This window comes from Melozone crissalis, unplaced genomic scaffold, assembly GCF_028551555.1.
Source record: "Melozone crissalis strain CALT ecotype California unplaced genomic scaffold, PUWL_Pcris_2 ptg000004l_1, whole genome shotgun sequence".
Taxonomy (NCBI): Eukaryota; Metazoa; Chordata; class Aves; order Passeriformes; family Passerellidae; genus Melozone; species Melozone crissalis.
Window position 1 is genome coordinate 8248218 of NW_026535782.1, and position 26017 is coordinate 8274234.

Sequence of the window (26017 nt, forward strand, 5' to 3'; positions counted from 1 at the left end):
GAAGCGATGGCCAGCTACTTTTTCTTGAAAGTAAATGGGGAGCATGCTTTAAGAGCCAAGGACTTAAGAACTTATGTCTCTTACCAGAGCAGTTTGGAGGTATATTTTGACTCATTGCACACAAGTGTCAGTTTGTAATACTTTCACATTTGCCGACTATTTAAAAAAAAAAAACCAAACCAAAAGGGATATAATAATTTATAGTCCTGAATAGTCTGTATTTTCTTCTATGTAAAGGTTCACGCCATTTGAAAAATTGCATTTCATCAGGTTTTGTTCTACAGTTAGTTTCAAATTAAGTTGTTATTTGAATAGTTTGCTTTTCTGATAGTCAGGGGATGCAATTTTAGATAATGCATCAAATTAAAAAGTTCAGATGTAAGCACTGAAAGTGCAGATTTGTGCTTGGATTTCGTGTGTGACATACTGCAATTCATTAACTTCTAACCCTTTTTTCATACAGACCAAAATCTTTAACAACAGATGTAGTGTATTTGAGAGCTCAGTTCATTATACCATATATTAGTATGACAGAGTTCTTACTCTAGTGTTTGTCTGTGTTCTTCAAAAAAACTCTAAGCAACTATATGACAAAGTCAGCAGTTATTTCTATTTTATAAATCAATTATGTGTGATATTAGGTAATGTCTTCCTTATTTTTCAAATATTAATTTGTTAAGTAACAAAGATGCTAACCAGCTGCATAGTTCAGTACAAATATTATATGAAGATATGATTCGTGTTTCAGAGACCAGTTAGATTGAAAATGTGTTACAGTATGTACTTTGGCTTAAGGTTTAGTGAAATAAAGTGAATCCTCTAACTCAGATCTAAATTAGAAATAAAGTCACTTTTAAATTACATTTGCAGTCAGTGGAAAGACATGTATGAATTAGTCAGTTCTGATCTCACCCTATCCTGTGCAAATATTTGTGTCACTGTATTATTTATGAAGGAATATGGCATTGACATAAATTAGAATTCATCTGTCAAATCCTACATTTAATGGTCTGAATATTAAATACTCTGTGAAGATTTGCTTGAGGATGTGAATGTCTCTTTGCAAGCCCAGATGTTGTTTCCTGTACTGATTTTTACCAGAGATGTTGCCAGTAAGGAAGAGGGATGGAAGCTCCAGCAGAGACTGCTCAATAGAGGGAAAGACTATTGAACATAATTACTCTAAAACTTGCTGTTGTGTGGAGAAAAACTTAGGACATAGTGTTCATACAATTCATATTGCTTGGAAGATCCCTTTACATTCTGTATATTTTCATGGAAGAAGTATCTGTTTCTTTGGCAGGCATTCCTTCTTCAGACAGAATTACCTGACTCTTAGAGACACCTGAGCCCTTGCCTTTGTGTGCACCTCTATTCTTATTATTTGAATTTAAAGATTTTAGTGTTATGGATTTGAATATGATTTGGACTTTTTTTGTGGGAAATTCATTGTTGTGATTATAATAGGAAAATAACTTTACTTCTTGTTTAGTGATGGATCCTACTTTTTACTGTCACTGAGTGAGCTCTAGAATGAATTTTTACTTTACTTTATAGTTATTCTGTAAAATCATACTATATTTTCTGTATATTCTTGCCAATAATTGTTTTAATGAATTTTATTGATTGGGTTTAAACCTTTCCATTACTACCCATTTTGCATAGTGACTGATTAGCAGAACAACCTAAAAAAGAGTATTACCAACATATCACTTGGTCCCTGACTATCTGCCAGTCTCTTCAGAATCAGAGTTTCTTGAAGAAGGAAATGTAAAGGATTAAAACAAATAGGAGACATGGAGATTTTCCTGGATGTAGAACTTCAGAGATCATTGCAGTTACAATGGCATAGTAATAACTTCTGTCTTGAACTCTGGGTACCATAAAAGCTCTAGGATCTCAGCTCTTTAATCTTGTGAAGCTGAATACATAGTGTCTTCAAAGCTCTGCAGTTTACCAAAATCTTTATTTCATTTTGCTCCCTGAAAATTGCATATTTTGAATGTGATTAGACTGATCCCATTAACCTTATAATGTAATTGGTCAGCTTTTCCTGTTTTCCCCAGGAATTAATTCTCAATTTTTAATGGAAATTGCTTAGTGAAATTTGTGCTAGATTAAATGCTTTTTTCTTTATTGTTTTTGTTAATGATGTTTTTAATTGTAGGATAATGTTAATATGGCTTTATGTCTCTTATGAGATTGTTTTTCTTGAAGGTTGTCCTTGCAGAATTAACTGCCACCTAATAAAAAGGCCCAGATGTAGCAACAAGAATGAACAGCAAATGCAGCTTTTAGAGTGAATGAGACTGGCCTGGACAGAATGTAGCACAATCATTGCTATTTTAAGGGAGGTTTTTTTGTGAACAGTGTTACAGAAGCCAGTGTTTAGATTCAGATATTCTGATGGGGTCATAAAGCATTCATGCATAAGATATGTAAGGATGGATGACAACTTTTTCCTGAGCTGAAGAGCAGCACTTGGAGTTTGACACGTGCTTGCCTGCATTAAAATACATGAAGAAAATAAATATCAGATGAAATTAATTCCAGTGATTAAGAACCATTACAAGTTTCAGATATAGTCACGCAAAACCATATTTCAGTGATTATAGAATTATACAGCCATGTTTTTCCAAATGAAAGATTTAGCTGTTAATTACATGAGAACAGGTTATCTACATTGAGACTTTAATAAGAGTTTCTATTTTTCTTTGATCCAAAGAGTTCTTCTTTAGCTTTGTGTGTTCTTTGTATCTTCAGGAATACTGTGGTTTGGATTTTCTACTGTGGATTTACTGTGCAAGTACTTAAACCGTACTTGGACATTGCAAGATCAGAAAATGATTTTATAATGCTGTGTATAATGTGGATTATATATTTTATTTTTGGTTGTTTTTTTTTTTTCTTTAAACAGACCTGTAATGTAGTCTTACAACTGATGGCACCCATATGGTTTTTATGTTTCTTCACATTAACAGAGTATTGCACAGGGTGAGGATAGGTTTTTTTAGGGAAAAAACCCCCAAACAAATAAACTGTCCAAAAAATACCTTAACCTTAGTACCATTTTTTTTCCTGTGATACAGGGGAACCACAGTTTTGTTATATTTAACTGCAGAAGATAGAGGCCAAAAAGCTGTAGCAAACCTATACTGTTCAGAAGCACACTTAGCATTAATCTTCTAATGTGCAAAGAGCACAATGAATTCAAATTTATGAAAATGTAATGTTATCCTAGAATTCATAAATCTGTAGGTTAAAATGAAGTTGGAAGGAAACTTTTTTCTCCTCCAACTCGTTAAAAGACAATTACATATGAAGAGGGAAAATATCTGTTTAGGGTCCGAGGACTCTTGACAGTTTCTAACAGATCTGGCCTTTTTTCAGTAAGTTTATATAAATAACTTTTTCTAAATCTTTATGGCTTTGGCACAATTTTCTAATAACCTTTAGGTTAAGTTGTGATTACATCCAAAAATCACATTGTGAATGTCATAATTGAAACAGGATTCTATTTTACTTATTCAAGAAAAAAAGAATATGGTTACAAGTATTCACACAGAATGAATGGGCAATGAATATTGCTGGGCTAATAACCCCTTGGGAAGGATGCAAGAATACAGATTGATTTTTGTTCTCTTATCCATAAAGTAGTTTCTTGATAACCCTCTAGGTCTTTGGATGGCTTTAAGTGAACCAGAATAATAATTTGATTTTGGCTTCAGTTGAGTTATTTGACAAATTGAATTCACCATTTTTAGTAAATGCTGCTGTTGAAGAGTTAAATTGATCACAGAGCTAAAAAAAAGGCATAGCATTTTGAATATTTTGAGTAGGCTCTCAGGGATCCAGAGGCACGTTGCTGCTACATAAATACAATCATACCTCTTTTCAAAGCATATTCACTGGGGCACACTGAGAATCAATAGAATGTAAGTTCAGTAAATAGGCTTCAAAACAAAAAGTGTTTTGCAAATATGCAGAGCAATTCAAATATAATTTGCAAAGCATTTTACCAGGATGAAAAGGTTTTAGTCTTTCTGTTTTATAGTTAAGACTTACATGTATCATTGTTAATACTGCATAAAATCCTGACAGAAAGTCATATGGAAAAGCTGAGCTAGCTGAGACTTTTGCATCCATATTCTGGTGTTTTTAAAAAGTGCTGTTTTGTTCTGGACATGCTCTTCTTAGCCAGTCTTAGGTACCAAAACTAGAGAAGGCGTTCTACCAATAGAAAATAAAATTATCACCGGAAATTCTCAGTCTGGCAAAGCATCAAAGGTATTGGATGTCCCTTTATTTTAAAAAAAACAAGCAAATGAGGAAAGAAGCCCCCACAAGCCCAGCCAAAACCATCCAAACCAGAAGAAGCTGTCTATGCTATCTGGTAAAAAACCAACTGTGCTTTTTCATGGGCTCATTTATATACATTCCAGCTATGAATTGTGCATTGGAACAGCACATAATGTGTAACTTTCCATGATGTTTGAATTTTCACCTGATAGAATAGTACACTTCTGGGCACTGGAGGGGATTTTTTTTTCTAAATTTCTTCTAAATTCCATTAGATGTTCTTGTCAGTCCAGATTTCATTTTTGCTACATTACAGTCATGCTGTATCTTGAATGGTTTAATCATAATTACTTATTCTTTCTCATATGAATCATTAGGTTAGTCTTAATTGCAGAATTATCATGTTTTAACTTCAGTAAAGTTGCCTGTCTTAACAATTTGAGCCTTAGGATAAAAATAGCTACATAATAGTGGATGTTTGCTGTAGAAAAGCAATGCCAGACTGTCAAGTGTGTCAACAAATTATACTGAAGCTAATTCAGCTAAAATTGCTGTGGTGAAGATCAACAGAATTAAGACAGTTGACCAAAACAAAATTATTAATGCTGGAAACATAAAATTGGAAGGTGGATTAACATTTATTTTATATAATGCCCATTTCTACAATCTTAGTGGGGAGAGAATTAGAAACAGAATAAATCTAGATTTTACTTACAGAAAGATGAAAATATCTAAAAATATTTTAAGTAATTAAATGAATATCATAAAATTGAAAAAAAAAATTGAAAATTCAGAGCAACCAAAGTTCAGGTATTCAGCAGAAGAAACTCAGTACCCAAAATTATACTCCAGTGGAATGATTGAGCTTATTTGAAGATTTGACCAAAGAAATTAGAAACTAAAAGGTGAATTTTTGATTGGAGGTTGCAGGTGATCAATAGACAGTATTTCTATAGCGCTTTCCAAATCTGACTTTTCAGATAAAATCTTGTCAGTAAGCCAGGGGGTTTTCTTGCTGTTTGGGTTCCCAGGAATTTTGTTCAGGTTATTTGTTATAGTTGGCAAATAGAATTGGTGAAGATGCACTATTATAAACCCTAGAAAAATCCAAACCACAGTATTCCTGAAGATATAAAGAACACACACAGCTAAAGAAGGACTCTTTGGATCAAAGAAAAACAAAAATTCTTGTTAAAGCCTCAGTGTAAATAAGCTGTTCTCATGTAATTAAACAGCTAAATCTTTCATTTGGCAAGACATGGCTGTTTGTATAATCATTGAAGTAGGGTTCTGTGTGACTATATCTGTAACTGGGAATGGCTCTTAATCACTGGAATTAATTCCACCTGCTATTCAGACTGTGTATTTTAATGCAGGTAAGGAGCTGATGTTTCCTCTTGACGTGTAGTTCATCATCTGCTCTGGCTCTGCCCATAGTGAAGTCTCCCATCATGAAGTGGTGTGATAACAGTGATAACAAGTGTAATGTAGGAACAGCATGATTGAACTGCATGAGTCAGCAGTGGACTGTTGGGGCTTTCCAAATCCGTACTGCAATTTTGCTCTCTCAACACAGGGTTAGAAAACAAATGGGGTAGCTTTAGGCTTGGAATGGTTCCAGTCACCATAAGTAGTCTGACTTTGTGCTTTGCTGGGGCTGCAAGGATGCTATTTCATACTTCAGTCCTGTTTCAGTCTTGCTGAGTGTGTTATCATTTCCCTTGTGGCAACATGATCACTCACCAATAAGCAACACACTCTAGGTCATGAATGTGGAACTGCAATGAAATAATTTGCCATTTTATTACCTTTATTTACATTTACTTTTCAGAAAGAAATTACAATTATTTTGGATATTTTTAGCTATTTGGATAGTTTTGGATATTTATTTTTGCCTCCATGTAGATTTTGAATGCTCAGCAGTTTTTGTTAATATATCTACACAGGTATCAGAGCTCTTCCAGTTGATGGGCTTATTCATTTTACAGTAGGCTAACCAAAGCTTTTCCTAATTTTCAGGAAGACTGTAAATAGTGAAACTCCAACATATCAGAGGATAATGTTGTAATGAGTGGTTTTCTAGTGACCACAGCATGTCCAGCTAACAATAGTAATGAGTTACTAATATTGTCTGCAAAAAGAGCTAGAAGTTAATTTTTCTTTATGGATTTTAATGGAAATCTTCTAACATGTAAGTGCTTCCTTTTTGTGTGGCAATTTTTATCTATCTCAGAAGGCACAGTGGGAAGAAAATACTATGATCAGGAAAATAATAAAGATATAGTTTTGATTACAAGTATTTAATTCTATCATCTTCACTTATTATCTCTAATAATTATTATTTGTTCATATTTACTTAGCCAGTTTTCTTACTATCACTTAAGAAGAACAAATGAAACATTTTTTCCCCCATGTCATTCTTAACAGCTTCATTTCTATCTTTAATTCTGAAAAGTGAATCTACATTGATGATGCAAAAGTGCAACATAATAATTTGGTCTACTTTATTCTGTGGTCTGCTTTATTCTGTACACTTAAATATCATTTAACAGAATCAACAAAAATATAATACAATGTCCTAAATACTTTTTTTTGTTAATCATCTTCAAGAAGAGGCTTCTTTAGTGGGAGTCAGTATGAGGCTATTCAGCATTTCCACTAACAAAGTAGCTGATATAGGAATCTGCAGATGACACAGGTTCCCCATTTTGGCAAAGTGAGGAGCACAGAGCAGTTACATAAACAAATCTTGAATCACTTGTTCGGTTGAACTCTTCAGGTGAGCTGTATTTTGATACAGTCAAATGAAAAAAATCTGCAAATAAAGTAAATTAGAATAGGTCACACCTCTGGAGTGTGCGACTGTGCCCTGTGACATGTGGCTTCAAAAGGGTGGCTGATGCCACCATCTCTCCTAATGAGCTCCCAGAATGATGCTGTGGCACATGGGAGTGGTTGGATCCTTGAATTAATGAACCTAAGAGCTTGTTTTGCCTTTTGGTGGTTTTCTTTCTTTGTCAATATTGCATCCAGTTCTCATAGAGAGGGCTCAGAGAGCATGACTGAAGTATTTGACATACTTAATTTGTCAAAAAGAAAACCAAGAGGTGAATTGATTCATATATGAGAAATTTGATATAGAAAAAAACCCTAACACATTAACTAATAATGAATTTCTGTAACTCCTGAAATTAAAAAAAAAACAACCACTAACCATATGTTTAGGTTTAGTTCCTATTATCCACACAGGAGGTCAGACCAGGATAAGTAATGATCTCATCTATGACTCTAGAAACCAGCCCCAAATTTATGCTGTGTACCTGTCAAGTAATACTCCCACTGACATACATGGTTGCTAGCATGTGTAGGTACAAAAAGCATCTGAAGCTCTCGCAGTTGTTGAAATAGTTAGATAATGAACTGGCCTTAGAATATAATTTTGAATTGTCAGTCTAAAACATGTATAATGTTTTTGTCTACAAATACCTTTAAACATTTTGGACTCTAGTAATTTTTAGCTATCTTTAACAACTGAGACCACGCAGTGTTAGAAACACATTGCAGTGGTGAATATGTCTAAAATTGTGATTCTCTGTAAAGCCTAGTTACAGAGGAAGAGCACTATTTTGGATTAAAAAAGGTTCAATTATTGTTGAGTAATCACTGTTTTTTCCTTATTTTTTTTATTTTTTGTCACTGTATCCAATAATATTATTGAACTCTAGAAGCAAGTTGATTTTGTTCTGCCTCTAAGTTGTGTCCTCCCTTGTCCTAGAAGGCTACATGAAGTAAAAAGAAATAGATGTATATTGTCTGTTCAGACCTCTGTGTCTCTAAGGATACTGGGACTAAACTCCTTAGGGATTGAGCAGTGTGGTTTGGAGGCTGGGATGCAGAACTGGGGTCCCCTCCATCTGTGCATGTTGGCAAGAGTTGTGTTTGGTCTGATTTCTGCTGCAGGAATGGAAAGATGTGATACAAGGTGTGTATAATCTGAAGGGATTTCCAGTAAACCTGCTTTATGGCTTCTACTTCAGAGTGCTGCTGTTACTGTCCAAGTTTTAAATCAAATCTTCTGCAGAATGAAAATCTGATTTTACTGTCCTGTAAGTTTCTAGAAAAAGCAATTTCTGATTCCTGTATCCTATATTTCTCTCACCAACCAATTTTTTAAAATTTATCTTCAGTAAATACCACAAAGGGATGTCTGCATTTTCCCCATTTCAATATAAAAAGGATTTTTCTTGAACAAAGGAAGAACTCCTGTTCATCCTGAGCAATTTAAGTGACCTGCTAAACTAAATGCACTGGCAGGACTTCCATTTAGTTAGTAATTCACAGCTGTCACTGGAGACATCTCTCTACAAAGAAAACTGTTTTCTTTCCATGTTTATTTGTTCAGCAGAACCTGCTGCATAACAATGTCAATTATTGGCCTTATCAGTGTGTAACTCTGGAGAAGACTAAAATCACAGGAGCCTGTACACTTGACAACCAAACTCAATCAAAACTACTGATAAGAGAACAAAGAGAAACCAGAAGCTTTGGGAGTATGAGCTTAGTAATAGGATGAAGTCACATATGCTTTTCTTTGAGACAAGAAGATGGAGGAGGATTAATTTTCTTTCTTTCAATTTTCTGTTCTCTCCTATGGTTTCCTTAATGCTAGTGCATGTAGATTTTGCTGTCTTACAATAAAATTGTCTCTTTGCAACTGCAAGACAGAAAAAATAACAAGAATTGAAATGCGTATTGTTTTTTCATCCTCGTAAACAAATCAGAATTAGATTTTTTCCAGAAATGTCATTATGGCAGATTTACTTTTAAAACTATTGTAGCCTACTGGTTAGTTCTTTCAGCTGCCTTAAAGAGTAAAATATTTGCACAACTTTGCTCTCTGAAGTGTTTTTTGCATTAGACATCCCTTTTCAAATATATGAAGAGATCTCATTTATCGCATCTTAATTTTTCTTCACAGTAGCATTTGCTTGCTGTTAGCTGAATGAATAGCAATGACTCCATCCAGTCCTCGAGAGCTGGTTCACTAAAGCCTTGTGTTCATTTATTTTCCTTGCAATTCTCACACATCTTGCTTAGTTTCAGGCGCTGATCCCCATAGGTCAGCAGGTTAAAAAGGGGCATCTGAAATCCTTAATAGCTGTTGTTCTCTACCACATCCTTCCTTAAATATTGCCACCCCTGAGAAAAGATGACAGAGCACGGCACGGAACTGCTGTGGCAGTGCCAGCTCGCGGGCAAGCCCATTAAAGCAACCCGAAATTGCCAGCAGCAATGCACCTCTGAAAGTTGTATTTCATGTAGGTGACGCCTTTATTCTCTTCTGTGAGAAAAGGTCACATCTTCCAAGCTGTGCTATAATGTCTTTTCTAGGAGATTATTGTGATAAATACAGGAATTGCTCCTCTCATCTGCCTGCTAAAGAAGCAGAGACAGATGAGAGATGCGTTACTGTTGGTGGCCAGCCCATCAAACACATTATACTACACAATGCATCACTGAAATGTTTATCCATTAGAGCTGTTAGAATGGTTTTTTGCCAGACCCTGAAACACTTTTTGGTCATGTTTATTTATTTAAACAAGATGACATTTTATTCTCAAGGTATGGTTTTGTAAAAGAAATAATGTTGTCACAAATCCAGTTATCCAAAGAGAATGAATTTAGGTATAATGTTGGCCTTAAAACCTATTTGGCTTATGTGTGGTTTTGATTCTTTGGATAACCATTTCAGATAGGTTTTTCTGGAGGCTTTTCTTTGAATCTCTGAAGGCCACAACGTTCTTCTTAATATAATTGGAATTTTTATAAAACCAAGTGGGTATAAGAACCCAGCACCTGGGAGAAATACAGCAAAATATTACTCATATTCAGTTTATGTAATACTAGTTGTGACATGCTCAAATAATTGTTATGAAAACAGTGGTTTCCTTTCCATTTTGATTCTCTCTGGCTTTAGTAATATTTCTCCTTACATAGTGAGAAATTAAGGACTTTGACCTATTTGATCTTTGATGACCATTCTAGAGCTGCTGTGCAATTGGTGGTTTTCAGAGTTCCTTGGCCAAATTGCTCTTTGGGTATTGATACCATGACATAGGCCACTGCTTTCAGTGTGCAGATTCTTTTAAAGTTGGAGTGTAAACTTGTTTATTTCCTTATGTGTGTGGTCCAGGATTACCAAGAGGTAGTCATGGCCTCAGAGTTTTTATGACTTTCATCTTGGAAATCTTAAAAATGAGCAGTCTGAAAAGATTAACCTAGCCCATTGTCACCCACTGTACTGAAAAGACATTCAGTTCTCTCATGTTTGTCTGGAGGCTGTTCTTTTGTAGATAAATAAAGAAATATGCTGGTTTTGCATTAGAGCCCTTCATTCAGCTTTAGATTTACAAACACATATTTTTCATGAAACTTGAGGCATTTGTAATCTTATATAGAAATTTAATCTCAAATTCTGGCTGGCTGAAGTTGAGTTGTAGATATCTGTTTTTATCAGTATAGTGATGTGTAAGAAAGGCAATTAAATCTTATATAAAGAAAGTGTGATGGTGTTTTAATTGTCTTAGAAGTCCAAGGCCTTAGGATATTTGTATGTACCTTAGGGCTTCCAAGTACTCCATTTAGAGTTATTATTTTTCCGTGGTTCCAGTAATATATTCATTGTTTTTAAAAATTTCATTTCTCTGGCACTTAACTGAGAATTATTTATTTAGCTTTCATGTAATTTCTTTAGAGTTATGTTTAACAACAGTAGACTGGGAAATGAACTGACCTTAGCAGAGAGTATTAGAAGAATGTTGCTTGTTTAACCTTGTGAAGCAAACCTTGATAGAGAATATGATCATCTTCTAGAATGCCTTTGGATTGCTTTATAACAGGGATGAAGATTTAAGTCATAATGTAACTTTGGTGAAAGATCAAAAGTATATAAATTATTTCACTTCGATTTATAAACTGTTAGATAAAGTGAAGCATCTTGTATGTGAAATATCAGGACATAAAGAGAGGCATATATTTTCTAACAAAGCTTGATAAATTTATGTTATTATGTGGTACAGGAAGATTCATCCTGGTTTGGGATTTTTCTTGTCCCCAGAAAAACTGAAGGTGTTTTAAGCACAGTCTCAGTTATTAATTGTGTTTCTCATGTGGTATTTATTGGTTTAGTATATTTTAATTCTTTAGCTTATAGTGTAAAATTGTATTCCATTGTGTGAATTTGAATTGATGCTTCAGTCTATTGTCTATGGATGCACTTCTGGAATTTCTCTCTGACTGAAGCATTCATGTTTTTTTTTCTTAAGGCATCAAGGAATATATAGAAGTTTGAGGAGATGTTGTTGTTTTTTGTACATTGGGAAAACCTGTGCAGCTTGAGTGATCCCGTGTTATGTTCTTGTGCCTGCGTGCTATGCTCACCAAGGAAGCTTAATTGATTTCTTAATTTGAACAGTGGCATTTTCCTCAGAGAGGAAGGGATTTTCGGATTACTTCTTATTGATTTTTGTGAGGCTTCTCAAGTAAACTGGGAAATTTTCAGTTATCAGATGGGGCAGGTTGTTTCCTTTAACAGTGATATCTTCATAAAGGTCTCTTCCAGTGCCAAGTCACTGGTTCTCTGTACTGCTGTCCTTAAGTCTCTTGGAGGTGCACAAATGCTTTACAGGCTTTGTCATGGCAAGTGGGGAATGATTGTTATTCAGAACAAAACACCAAAATGTGGCTTCATTTGGTGGTGATTGAACAATGAAATGAAACTGGCCTTTCAGCCCTATATCCCCATGGATACTGACAAGATTCCATTTGAGCTGTGTTTTGGACTACTTGTTTTACTTTTAAAATTACACTAGTTTAAGTAGGCTCTGCACTGTCACATATTTATTGGGTGTAAAATTTACATATCTCAGGCAATACTACTTAAGTTATATAAAACAGGTAGTTTTGCATCAGTCATCCTTAATATATGTTTTCTCTAAAACTAGATGCGATTTTACTCAGAACCATTTACAGCATTTTGTCAAAACATAATCATTACTTTTGGTTAGAAATACATACAATTTTAATGCACTTTTCTCCTGTGCTTCAGTTGGTATTTTATGATTTTCTTTCCTTTATTTTTGGTTGAGCTTTTAGCTATACATACTACAGTGTTAAAATCTAAGTCATTGTAGAGAAGGAAATGAAATATGTGTGAATTTGTAGCTGTAGAATTGTCCCACTTAAAATTCATTGCCAAATTATGGTCAGGAAAACCAAACCAAGAAGAGTGGTTAGCATATGGACTTTATGGAAAGACAGAATTGTAAATTTTCTCTTGGGATCTGCTATAGAAATATTTTGATCCTGCTTGACTACAGAAAAAATAGATAGAGAGTAGTAACTTATTGGTAAGTCATTTCAGAAATTAAATTCTGCCATAATTGCTGCAGCCTTAATTGGTGCAGGTAAGGCTGTACCAAACATTCTGTGTTTGGAGGGATTTTCTTTTTACAGAATGACCACTGGTCTTCATGACTTTTTATACTCTGGATATTTACATCTGTTCTCCTTTATTTGTTGTGTTTTGGATGGAATTAGTGGTAAATGACATGCTTGGGCTTTTTATTATTTATTTGTTATGATTTGTATTTTGGTACATAAGAAGTACACATATCTCCAAATACCATCGCTATAACAATATCTCATAAAACAATATGGCAAAAAATATAATCAGAGTGGTTCAGGACTGTTCTGTTCTGAGCTCTAGCAATTGGAACTGTCAGCTCTATTTCCTGGATACAAGTGTGAAGTTTCCTGAGATATGTAAAATAGAAGTTCTGTTTTCTCTAGTTTAAATGTGAGAAAGAAACCAGGACTGGTTTTGTTTGACTGTCCAATTTAAGTTTGAATTTAAATCAGTCTTCAAGTATCATAGAATCATAGAAGGTTTTGGGATGGAAGGGACCTTAAATCCTTTAGGTTCTGTGCCAATGCCTGCTTTGATTCTAACTCCTTAACCTTGTCTTACAAACTTGAGATGATAATGTGTGGATAGTAAGTTCAATTGAGAAAAAGGTCTAGCATTCAAATTTGAGTCTTGTCTTAGGGATGGAGATTACTTGTGGGTTTGGTTTTTATTTTATAAGACTACCTATAATACCAGTTGAGATGTGATCCTTTAATGTACTTTTAAACCAATACTCTTGGAAATGAAGATGTAAATCTCTTCAGCTAAGTGAGCTGAAGCTAAGCACAGCTTCTCTGACAGAGTCCTTTAGAACCACATATTTCATGATTAGTGATAAGGTTGCTAATGACTTGTGTAAGGGAGGGATCCATACCAGATGAAACAGGACTTTAATTGCTAGTTTAGTGTGCTGAGTCCTGGAATCTTTTCAGTAGTCATGAAAAGGAAAAGATGAAAAGGAAATTATAAAACCATCAACTTTTATAAGCTTTCATTTTCAGGATGTTAAGGTGTGTTTCTGTGAAATTCTTATTAGGAATATGAAATTAATTATAAGAATAGCATACTTCTTTATATTTTAATAAGATTAATGGCAGATTGGTCTGTTGAAATGAAGAAATAAAATGTATATTTGAATCAAAGAATATATATATTTATATATATATATTTATACTGTATTTGAATCAAAGGATTAAAAAAATATATCTTTGTTGAGAGCCACTGTCCTTGATGTCCTGAATATAAGCTGATAGCAGAAGAAATTGACCTTTAAAATATTTACATTTTTTTTTCAATATTCATTTTAAGATGCAACAAGTCTAGTTGGAATTCTGAATATAATTTGTTTTTGTAGAGAAAAAAATTATTCCTACTGTTCTGAGTTCTGTGTGCTATAGTCTGTTGATTGACATGTCATGGTGTGTGAAAAAAGGTCAAAATTAAGATGTATAAGACTGATTGAAAGAATTAATATTCATTTCGAGGAATTCTTGGAGCATAATGTAAGTAATGCACAATAAAGGAATGTACAAGAAAAGATCAAATTTAGTATTGAATTTAGGAAGCTAAATGTTACAGTATTTCAGCAAATATTTGAGTTAGGGTTTTTTAACTCTTGTTTCTTTCCTCTAAACTCTCATATTCCAGGTGAAAGTTTTTGAGTGACACTGGTTTATGACTGGCCAAGAATATGTCTCTTAAATCTTTCTGACTGTGTCGAGTGCAGACTTCAATGCTCCTACCACTTAGCGTAGATAAACCAGTGTTGCCCCATCTTGTTCTTATCAAAGTTTTGGTTCATCCATAGTCTTTGAAGGAACCAGGAAGGCATTTTTGCATCCGGGATCCAAAAGGGACTGTTCTGTGCTACCTGCGCCATTGCTGCTGTGTGCTTTCCATGCCCAGGGAGCAGCACAGGCACTCAGCTGTACCACTGAAGGATCTGGTGTGATGGTGTTCACAGGGGTTTCAGGTGAAAGGAGAGACGAGAATATTCACTCCATGTTCAGAAGGCTTGATTTATTATTTTATGATATATATATATTACATTAAAACTACACTAAAAGAATGGAAGGAAAAGTTCTCAGAAGGCTGGCGAAGAATTGAAAAGAAAGAATGATAACAAAGGCAGCTGCCTCAGACTCTCTGTCTGAGTCAGCTCTTCTGTGATTGGCATTAATTACAAACATCCAAGATGGGCCAATCCCAGATGCACCTGTTGCATTCCACAGCAGCAGATAAACATTGTTTACATTTTGTTCCTGAAGCCTCTCAGCTTCTCAGCAGGAAAATATCCTAAGGAAAGGATTTTCATGAAAAGATGTCTGCAACAATCTGGGTCCACTTATGCCTCTTAACCCATACCTGCAGCAAATATTTCTTAAGCTGCACTAGATGACCTATTCCTACAATCTCTTTAATATTAGATTTTGAAATCTTAGCATTCTCAATTCCAGCTGGGCCCAAAAGGAAAGAAATGTTTTCTCTGAGTCCAAGACACAGGTAATTAATAAGAGGCACAGCACTCCAGAAATAGAGCTCATTATTTGCAACTCTGTGTAGCAGGTTAGGACATCTGGAGAAGGAAGAAGTGGCAGCAGCATAGGGAATATTGCTGAGCATATTGCAAGAAACAGCACTCAAGAAAGAAAAAGAGAACTTGTCTCAGAGCTAGAGCTGAATTCATTTGGTGCACTATCATATCAACAGCAAGGGCAGAGAGAAGGGAAAGTGGCACTGAGGCAGCTGAACAAGGTCACCCAGGCTCTGCAGAGTGTGCTGGACCTGTGCTTGCATGTCACTGGGCACTGCAGTCCCTGCTTTGATAGCAGGCTGGCAGGGGCGGATGTGTACTGAGCCTGGCTGAGTCCCAAAGCAGCAGGTATCCCTCATCCTAAATATCTGGGAAGAGGATTAGAGGTTAACATGGCACAGCACGGTGCCAGCCTGGCTCCTGCTGCTCTTACAGGGTGTGAGGCACATCTATCTGTCTGCTCTCAGTGCAGGGAAGGGGGCTGAGGGGATCCCACACAGGGGATGCCCACTTGGCACTAGCCATCCTTTCCTTTCACATTTCGCAATCCCAAATGCAATCAAGTGGAAAAGAATGTTGTAAAGGAAACAGGAATTAAATAATCCCTATATTAAGGATTTTTTTGGCCTGTATAGTGGTTACATCTGGTTGCAAACACATGTATGAATCATCCAGCTCTATTCTTAGTCCAACATTATGCAATTTCCTATAAAACCATTAAAAATTTATATTTCTTTTAATACATGCATAAGGTTTATTTCTCTTTTCTATTAGCTGTGACCGTGTTCACAGGGGTCTTAGGATGAGGGAAGAGACGACGATCTGACTCCATGTTTCAGAAGGCTTGATTTATTATTTTATGATATACATTACATAAAAACTATACTAAAAGAATAGAAGAAAAAAGGCTAGCTAAGAATAGAAAAGAAAGGAATGATAACAAAGGCTTGTGGCTTGGACTCTCTGTCCGAGCCCACTCACTGTGATTGGCCATTAATTAGAAACAACCAAGATGGGCCAATCACAGATGCACCTGTTGCATTCCACAGCAGCAGATAACCATTGTTTACATTTTGTTCCTGAGGCCTCTCAGCTTCTCAGGAGAAAAAATCCTAAGGAAAGAATTTTTCATAAAATATGTCTGTGACAATTATCTAAAAAGATGAATGAGCCTTTTTTTTTCCCCTGGCAATAATTGGTTTCCTCCTTAGGTTGTCTCAATAATTACTCTAAATAAATTTTTAGTAGAATTTTACTTCATTAGTTCTTTAAAAGTAGGTGCCATATTCTGGGATTTCAGGTACAGCTTTGGAAAGTACAAATGAAGGGGCCATTTCATCAAATTGCCAGCATAAATTTTGCAGTGTTTTATATGTGATCATAATGCGTAAAACATACAGCTCTTAGTAAAATTATAGTTGTTAGCATTTTCCTATCAAATCATTGAAGATTATATAGAAATTTAATTTACCTTTATGTTACTTATGTACAGTCCTAAAGTATAATATTGTAAAGTTTATGATCATAAAGTATAGCAAGACTGTAGATTCTGCCTATGAGTATAAAATAGAGGTGTGGCAGACCAGGAGTGCTCAGGCTGTAATTGCATTGCAGTTAACAGCAGGAAGGATTAACAACTCTCATAGAAAAGTACTGCATTTTAGGTGCGCCTTTATTTGTTAAATTAATAGATGGGTTCTCAGTTTTGACACTAAAAGCTAACTCTGTAATGTCCTCAGTATGTTCAAGTTTGATTTTAACCTTAGTTACTGCCATTTTATATTATCTAAAATGAAAACACTATTGCTGTTTTTTATGTCCTCTTAAGTTTCTTAAAACAAACAAACAAGCAAACAAAACAACCTTGCAATTGAACTTTGTCAATAATTCACACAGACAAAACCTCTGTATTTTCAAATTAAATATACTGCTTTGATTAGCACAGAAGATACCTTAGTGTTCTACTCATTAGAATAACATTTTTATGTTTTATAAACTATCAACATGTTTTCTGGAACTGCTTTTTATGTTCCTTCCTTCAAGATCCTCATATGGAGTCAGAGTAGGGGTGATAGTAAATAGGGTAACAACTACAGATAGCCATTGCCAAAAAACCAGTATTATTGGCCAATCTTATGCTAAAAATTGTATTTCTAACAGGATTATAGCAGACGTCATACTGTAAGGAGATTTGGTAATGAACCAGATTCCAAAACATGATAAAATTTGCTTTCTTTGCTCTGGGTTTGGAATTTTTAAAATTGTTTTAATATGCTGAGGTTTCATTGGGTTAAAATCTCAATGAGGAGAAAGAGGCTGATAACTTTGTAATAATTATTATAAATTTATTTTGTGAAGTTTTAATATTCAGTTTTGATCTAGTCTACAAGGAGCAAACCTTGACCTTTTTGATTTTAGAGGAAACTGAGGAATAAAAGCTTTGGAAATCACCTTTTTTGAGCTGCCTGGTAGTCTGGTATTTTATTTTAGATATGTGTATTGGATCTTCTGGGATAACATTTTTTTCCCTCAAGAATAATTTTGTGTCTGACAACAGCCATTGATTAACAGTAAGAGTATTGCTCTTGCTGTTGTGGTGTGTAAAACACAGACCTCATACTTTTACTCTTCATACATCCAGAGGGGCTTTTATACCACAGCACTTCCAGCACGTTTATCACTGTCTTGTCTTGACTAAAAGGTGAAGACAGTAGTTCTAGAATACATGTAATTATCTTAGAAAAATGTAATTATCTTAGAAAAATTAGATTTTAAAAGTGCATTTACTTTAAAACTGCACTCTATATATCAACTTCTAAGTGTTTAAAAATACTTTATATATAGTAGCATGCCATATATAAAGTGTTGTAGCATATTTTACAAATGCACATCTGTAAAGTATCATGTAAATCCAAATGTAGTTAAAGTTGTGGAAATATGATGAGTGAAATTCTATAAAAAATAAGGTTTTTGTTTGGTAACAAAAATATTGAATTTCAAATGTACTGAAGAATTATTTCAGAATTGTGGGTTAAATAAGTCACTGTAAACCAGAAATCCCTTACAAAGGCTAGTATATAGTTTACATTCAGATCTTTTGCCATACTTAAAAGTCAGTTTGATTTATAGGTTTTTAATTTATTCATAGTCTGACCCAGCAACTCTACTGCACCAGCCCCCTATATCCTTTAATTACAAATGAAAAATACAAGCTTCTACTTGTCAGGAAACATACCTTTGTTTCTTGAAATGGTGCAAAGGGGTAAATGTTTAGTTTTTGGGTTGTTGGTTTTTTTTTTCACTTTGGGATTTCTTTTCTATTTAAGCCCAAGTCCTTTACAAAATAAAACACTGGCAAATTTCACTGTGGAAGGGAGCTCCTTGGTGCATGTTGTTGCTGCAAGCCAGACTAGCATTGGAGCTTGAGCAGCCTGCTCAGGGTGTGCCAGGCGAGCTGTGAAAATCCCAGTGGACAGATTTGCAGTTTCCCTGGCAAGCTGCTCAAGCACCCTCCTTGCAAAGGATTGTTTTGGTGTGACAAGTCAGCTCCCTATGACAAGTTAGCTTCAGCTTGTTACTATTGCCTCTTGGCACCTCTTTTCTTCTTTCCAGCCCCCTCTGTGTGGAGCTGCTCTTAGATGCTGCCTTAGCCTTCTCCTCTCCCCACTAACAAATGCCATTTTCCTCACACTGTCCTGGGTAACATCAGCTGCAGCCCCTAAAAATGACAGTAACACTGTGCCTAAAATCTCTTCCCTTTTTGTGCTTGATGAGGGGCAGGAGCAAATGCAAGTGGTACCTTGGCATCCTCCTCTGCTTGGCTGGCAAGGAGGGAGGGAGGATGGAGATGCCTTTCCCTGGTGTGGCCTGAGAGGGCAGACACCACAGACAGACAGAGCTGAAGCTGTGCTGGCAGGCTGGGCCTTGCAGATGGGCCCCAGTTCAAGGCATTAATATAGCTGCTCCTCTCAGTAAGAGTCCAGGAAAACAGGGCACTCTATTTGCCAAATTCAAAGCGCATAATTTTGAGCATATTTTTTGTTGGTAAAGCCAAAATATAAACAAACATTGGCCTGGGAATTTAGAAAGCCCAGTTCTGATGATGATGATCAGGCTGCCCTGATTCTTCAGCCAGGTGTCATCACAATACCATTGAAATTAAGCAGAAAACAAAACTCTTCCAGGAATATTTTACAAAGATTGATTTTTAGACTCAGTTTTCATCTGAAATAGACCAGGCAATTTATCATCTACAAGTTTTTAATGGTAAATGTTAATTCACATTATGAGTCGTTATATTTCAAAGAGTGCCTTATAGTTTAATACTGTTGTGGATAAGAAAATGAATCTAAGAAGTTAGTATGCGTGCCTTATTTGTACATGCTGCTTAGCTGTTTATCTGTTGGCAAAAAAATAATGATAATTAAAAATAAATTATTAAGCTTGAGTCACTTGTAGTAATTCTTGCTCTTTTTTTGTTTTTTTAACTGTAAAATGCTGAATTGAGCAGTTTTAGACCAACTTGTCGTTGTGGTCTTTTAAATATTAATCAGTGTATTTGTACAGTTCTTCACATCCAAAGACTTTGTTTGGGGGTTTTTGATAGTTTCTTTATAGCAGTTTCCTTATTTCCAAAGAATGCTCCATATGCAGCAATAGAGGCAGCATGAATTTCTTTAGCAGTCAAAGAAAAATAAAATTTTCCAATTTAAAGAAAATAACATTTTCTTTAGGGAAGTTTTTGCCAACTTTATTTTTAAAAAGATGTAAGCTTTATTTCTATCTGAGCAAGTTTTGAAGCTCTGTCATAGATCACAGGAAGATAAGCTTTATCTTTAGATGGTCATACAAGTAGCATGTCTTTGGCCAGTTATTTTACATGGATTTGTAACACATATTCACTAGTCAGTATCAGTCTTAGACTTTGGTTTCTCCCCTGGTAACAGTGGCAAAATCCCCACTCAAACAGAAGTGGACTTGGAGACAGTAAATGCATTAATCTGCCATTTAATTCAGATGAAAACTATTATCAAATTTGAAATTAATGGTTGAAGTATTAAACTAGTTCATCACTAACAATCCTATTTCAGATTTGAGCTATATGTTAAATTTCATATAGCATGGATGTTGTGGTATATATATATTGATATAGTCTTTGGATGTTCCAAAGCCCAAAGAAAACCAAAGCCCGAAGAAAACCAAAACTCTGCTCCAGCCATGTGAATCATTTGCACCAGTAGTCTGACCCAGAAAAGTATTGAGACTGCAAAGAGTAAAAGAGGTAATTTCACAAAGCTCACTGAATTAATTGCTCTGTCTTAGGGCTGCTTGAAAGTTTTGTAAAAGGAGAAAAGAACTTTCATGGAAGAAGGCATTTATGATCCCTCCACACAACCTTCCTACACTCTACTGCTAATTAATTAATTACAGTTATCAACATAACTGTCAAATAAGTATATAGAAATTTTTTAGAAGAGTGGGATTTTGACAATTGTACAATACTTTATTAAAAATGTGTTCTCTCAAGTGTAATAGAGACATTCTCATGCTAACTCTGTTGTATTACTACTTAGTATTCATAATTAAATATACAGTACTTCTCACCTTCTATCCTTTCTCTTTTCATATTACAAGAACCAGTATAGCAAGACTGTGAAATAGATGAAGTCAAAATAATTTTCTCACAAACACAAAGAAATAATTTAATGTTAATTCTGCTCCTAGCTTTTCTTAAAATCAGTGAATCCTTGCTAAGGGCTTCTACAGCCATCTTCTATGAAAGAAGGGAGCAGAGGGAGCCAGGAAAATATGATTCTTATGAAGAAGAATAATTTCCCTGGGTACTTATACATGCTACTGCAGGATTCTGATTTATAACAAGATAATGGCTGTGGTTTTAATTGCATTCCTGTTCACTTATTCCTGATCTTCAGAATAAACCTGAACAGATGTACTCACATAAAAATATACTTATACACATCCTCACAAATACATATGCATGTATACAAATGTGCACAAATTGTCTGCATTTTTTCTGCAAAAATAGAGCACCTAGAAGATACAAGCAGGCTTAACAACTTCACTTATTCCTAAGATTACCTTATACCTCCCATCATAAAAGTCCATGTTTATTTTGTTGTGACTCATCCAAAACTTCTCTTTTGCTGTTTTGCCACAGTTTATCAACACAATTAAAACAGACAGGTGATCTGCTCTATGAAAATTTTCAAACATGAACTTAAAATTTAGCCTAGGGTGGCTTTTGCATCACATTTGAGGGTTTCTGACCTTATGGGTCACCAGGTTTTTTTCTTTAAAGAGCAAACTAACTTCCAGGGTTTAGTCAAATTAGGAGCCTTATAAAAATTGTCATTTGCATGAATTGTCAGTAGACAATTTGTGGTAACTGATCCTCCAAAGAGTCCTCTCAGAGCTGGCAGGTCTCAGCCTACAGGTGAGGATTTGAGGCTTTGTGCTGCTGAGGATCATGGTGGATTTTGATCCATTTTCATCAGAACTGAACATGGAGGTACTGTGTGCCAGTGAGCTTCTTGTTACCTCTGTTCCTGGGCTTAGGCTTCTTGGAAGTGAATTGCACCTATACCTAAAATGAGAGAGAGGAAAAGCTACCCACAGGAAGATGTTTTGGGATGAGAAACCAGCAGGGAGTGGGAAACCTGGCCTAAGAATTGAGGTGGGAATTGACTGCAACCAACTGAAATAATAATTTATTTCATAATTCTTCATGTATAAGTAGTGAAGTAGTTTATCTTTGCATTGGTGTGAGAGAATCCCAGGCTTAGCAATTATCCATAATTTTGAAAATTTATCCAGTTGTATAACTTCATGCCCTGGAGCACAAAAAATAATTTGGGTAGAGAACAACACAGATTGTTTTTCTCAAAAAAAATTATCTATCAAATGACCATATTTCAGCTACAATTAATAGCTGGTTTCTGAACTGAAAGGTTGAATAGCAAGTATCTATGTAAAAATCCCTAAACCTAATTGGATCTCAGATTTGTTTGGGATGCAGAGGTGGTACATGAGTAGTTGCTTATAAATGATCATTGTATAAGTAATATATAGTTATTACACTGCTATTTGAAAAAATATATTTACTTCCTTTTTTTTTTTTTTCCTTTTCAATTAGGAGTTACTGATATTTTTACAGAATTTGCCCACAGTACACTGGGGAAATGAAGACATCAGTGTGCTCCTAGCAGAGGCCTACAAACTGAAGTTTGCATTTGCGGACGCCCCCAATCATTACAAGAAGTGAATATAAAGAGACAGAAATCATTAGAAGCAACGTGTTCTGCAGTATTATGGCATTTGTTGTTCTGGTTATGCTTTCAGCTCCTTGCTCTTTCATTTGAAGTAAGATGACCATTAAAATTCTGTTGGAATTTGCAGAATGAGAACAGAATACCAAAGAAGTGGACAAAGCAGGATATCGAGCACCGAATGAACTTAAAAGTGAATTTTTTTGCTCAGCATGAAAAATGAGTTCAGAAGTCTTGTTATTTTCTTCTTTTTTCCCCTTGTCTAAATAGAATAGTTGTCTCTCTTATTTATGTGGAGCAATTTTTCAATTGTACTTTAGACTTAAAACTACTTACGGAATTATTTTGTCATTACTTCGGTGTCACCTGCCGTGAATTTATCAGCCAGTTTTGGTTGGTGAAATCTACTTTGAGTGGCAAAAAAGAACTTCTCCTTGATCATACAGACCACATGAGACAGCAAGGCCTGTGTTTTGGGGTCTGGTTATAGCTCAAAAGGCACTGATATTAGCACACCATCTGTTGTTTTCCCATGGAATTAGGTTAGATTACTTCTATAATATAAGAATATAGAAGGTTGTAATGGAAATTGGTGGCATTTTTCTAAACATTATTCAGTCTTGAAGGATGCTAAAGAAGCTTTTTAGCCATAAAAAGGAGTTACTTAAAGCTGAAAACTCATCTATTACACTGAAATAAGTCCCTTTCAATATATTCTGGAGTGCTTTAAAATAGTGAATTAAACAGAAGGCATGGTCTTGTCAAAGTAATTAAAGTTTCTCTTTTAAGACCTTGCAATTTTTCAGCATGAAATTTCACTTTTAAGAAATGTATTAAGAAGCTTGGTTTACTAAGCAAGATATATTTTTATCTCAGTTGTTGCCTTATTCTCCATTTCTAGCGATTAGAAAAGGAAAATTAATATATCTTTCCAAAGCTTTTTTGTTAAATAATTTAATACCCTTTTCCTGATTATTCAGAGGAAGAGAGCTAGCTCCCAACAACAATAGCAGTAACTGTATACTCAGATTGCTCATGGGTCATTAGCAGAACAAAAATGCTCTATGAGTTTATAGACTAAAATTAATGTTTCTTCATATAACCATGGAATACTGAATAATTTCTTAAAACTTACATAATTCAAGTGCACTGTTTTATTTCAAGAAATATTTTCTGGTAAGAATTCTAAGTTTGCTCTGTTGGATGTAAATAACTCATAACTCATATTAATTTGTGCCTACCATACACATGCAGGTTATGAAGGGTGGGAGTTGCAATAAGCAATACACTTAAAAGTTCAGACTTAATATTGCTCAGTTTGGTTCTTGAGTGGCACAGCGTTGCACAGAAAGTGTAGTGTACTTTTAAGTTTGAGAAATAAAAAACCTTCAAGAGATTTTCTCTTATGACTTGTTATTGAAAGATTATTTTCAACTTCTTAAAAATATGTAGATACATATTTTGAAGAGAGCTTTCTAAATGTATTAGTTACATTACTTGCTTTAGGGGCCTTAGTTCTTTACACAGACTTCATAATAATTAGGTGTTTCAGGGTAAATAAAGTAAAACACATTTTTACCACCACGTTATTATGAGACCATCTATATTTTAAAAGTATATGAAATCTTTGGTAGAAGATAAAAGGAGAATTATTTCAAAAACCTGGTTTGGCACCTAGGATGCATTTGTTTTCCACTGGTGTCAGCTGGGTGTTTCAGTTGTGATGGATACAGGGTCAGGCCTCCCAGGTGGCTGCATTTGTGCCTGGAATGTGTAGTGGATCTGTGCTTCTCACATGTCTGTGTACTGCTTTCTGTAACCTCAGTTCGTGGTCTAATGTATCAGAATTTATGTTTACAAGGAATGTCATATTGTGCCTAACAGTGTCTACCAATAACAGAATAAAAGAAACATGAAATTGATGACCATTTGCTTTAAACTTGGTATCTGCAATCATTTGATAATAGAAATGCATATTATTGTAATGAGAGAATACAACACAGCATTAACTGGTGTAAGGGTTTTCTATAATTAACTTTTTCTATTAAGATGTTATTTAGGTAGTTACATGTAACATGGAAAGGTGACCCAAAGTTGTCTGCTGTGTCAGATGCTCCTGCACAACATTTTTGGGACTGGATATATAAAATTCCCTTCATTGGGTCCGCATAAGTTGTCTGTCATGTCTTCCAAATTCAACAGGTACCTCTCACTTCCCTTGGAAGGAAGTATTACCATTAGAGGTCACATTTACTATTGTGTCTGTGTCAGAAGTTGAATATTGTACTTGAGCACATTGCTTTTTAAGGATAGTGGGAAGTTTCCTAATATAATACCAATTTTTATTTATGTAGGTATAGACTTTTTTGGAAAATATGATATAGATATATAAATAACATTTATATATCTATGCAGATAGGAGTAGTTCTCAGTAAATAGAAGGCAAACATTTATGTAAAATTTCAAATTTTTATCAAAAGCCCACACATTTAACAATTTTACATCTCAGGTAAAATGTCATTCCAAAAAAAATATTGCATAGAAAAGGAAATAGCATTATCATGGTTACATCCCATGTACTTAGTTTTCTCAAAATTCAAGATTGTGAATATGATAAAATTCCTTTGTAATATGTATTTTCTTATGAAGGACGCATCTCAACATGTCACTAGTGAAACCAGGCAGTCATTTCCTAGAACTCATGTGAAATATTTAAATTGCAGTGTCTGAAATGTGTGTTAAATAATTTCTGTAATAAAAGTTTAAACTAGAATGTACAATATAAAAAAGATTTATGACTGCAGAATTTGAAAAATGTAAATAATAAATTAGTTAACTATGTAAATACAGTACATGAGTAAGATAGAAATGTAAGTTGAAATCTTAGGTAACTCTGTAATGTGCTATAAAAAATTAGTTTCATTATTATTTGGCACAGTTCCGTATGGAAAGGCCAGTTAATTTTTTTCATTTCCTAACTACAGAATAGTACTATCTGAAGTTCCATTGTATGCTTCTGACAAATATTACCACTGAGGCACTGGTTAAAACTGTAAAACTGGTGAAAGATGAGGAAATAAACACATATTTATGAAGTGCTACATAGAGTGGAAAGCTTGTGTTTATTTTTTCTTTGAACACATTGCACCCTACACCAGAGCATGGATTCGGTGTGTTTCTGTTTTACAGCCTCAAAAGCCTTTATCACAAGAGGAGATGGGTTAACAGAACCTCAGTTCCCAGTTACATTTCTGCCACTCTCTGCCCAGGTACCTTGTAGGTTCTGTGATTTGGTCATACAAGCAAGTTCCAAGGGTGTGTCTGTGCATAGATCATGTACATAGAGGGTGTGGAGAAGAAATCCATTTTCTGGAAGATGGATTTGACACCACAGCAGAATTAAATTGAAGGTGAAGCAAATCAGGGCAAGGC

General features: G+C 34.9%; 1 protein-coding gene across 1 annotated transcript in view; it reads left to right on the plus strand.

Annotated features, from left to right (window-relative positions):
• Positions 1-25678, plus strand: part of TBC1D22A (TBC1 domain family member 22A) — a 139530-nt gene extending 113852 nt beyond the window's left edge. The window contains exon 13 of the mRNA XM_054272937.1: positions 22453-25678. Coding sequence (XP_054128912.1) covers positions 22453-22581 — 129 coding nt within the window. The 3' untranslated portion in view covers positions 22582-25678. The remainder of the gene's footprint in view (positions 1-22452) is intronic.
• The last annotated feature ends 339 nt before the right edge of the window (positions 25679-26017 follow it).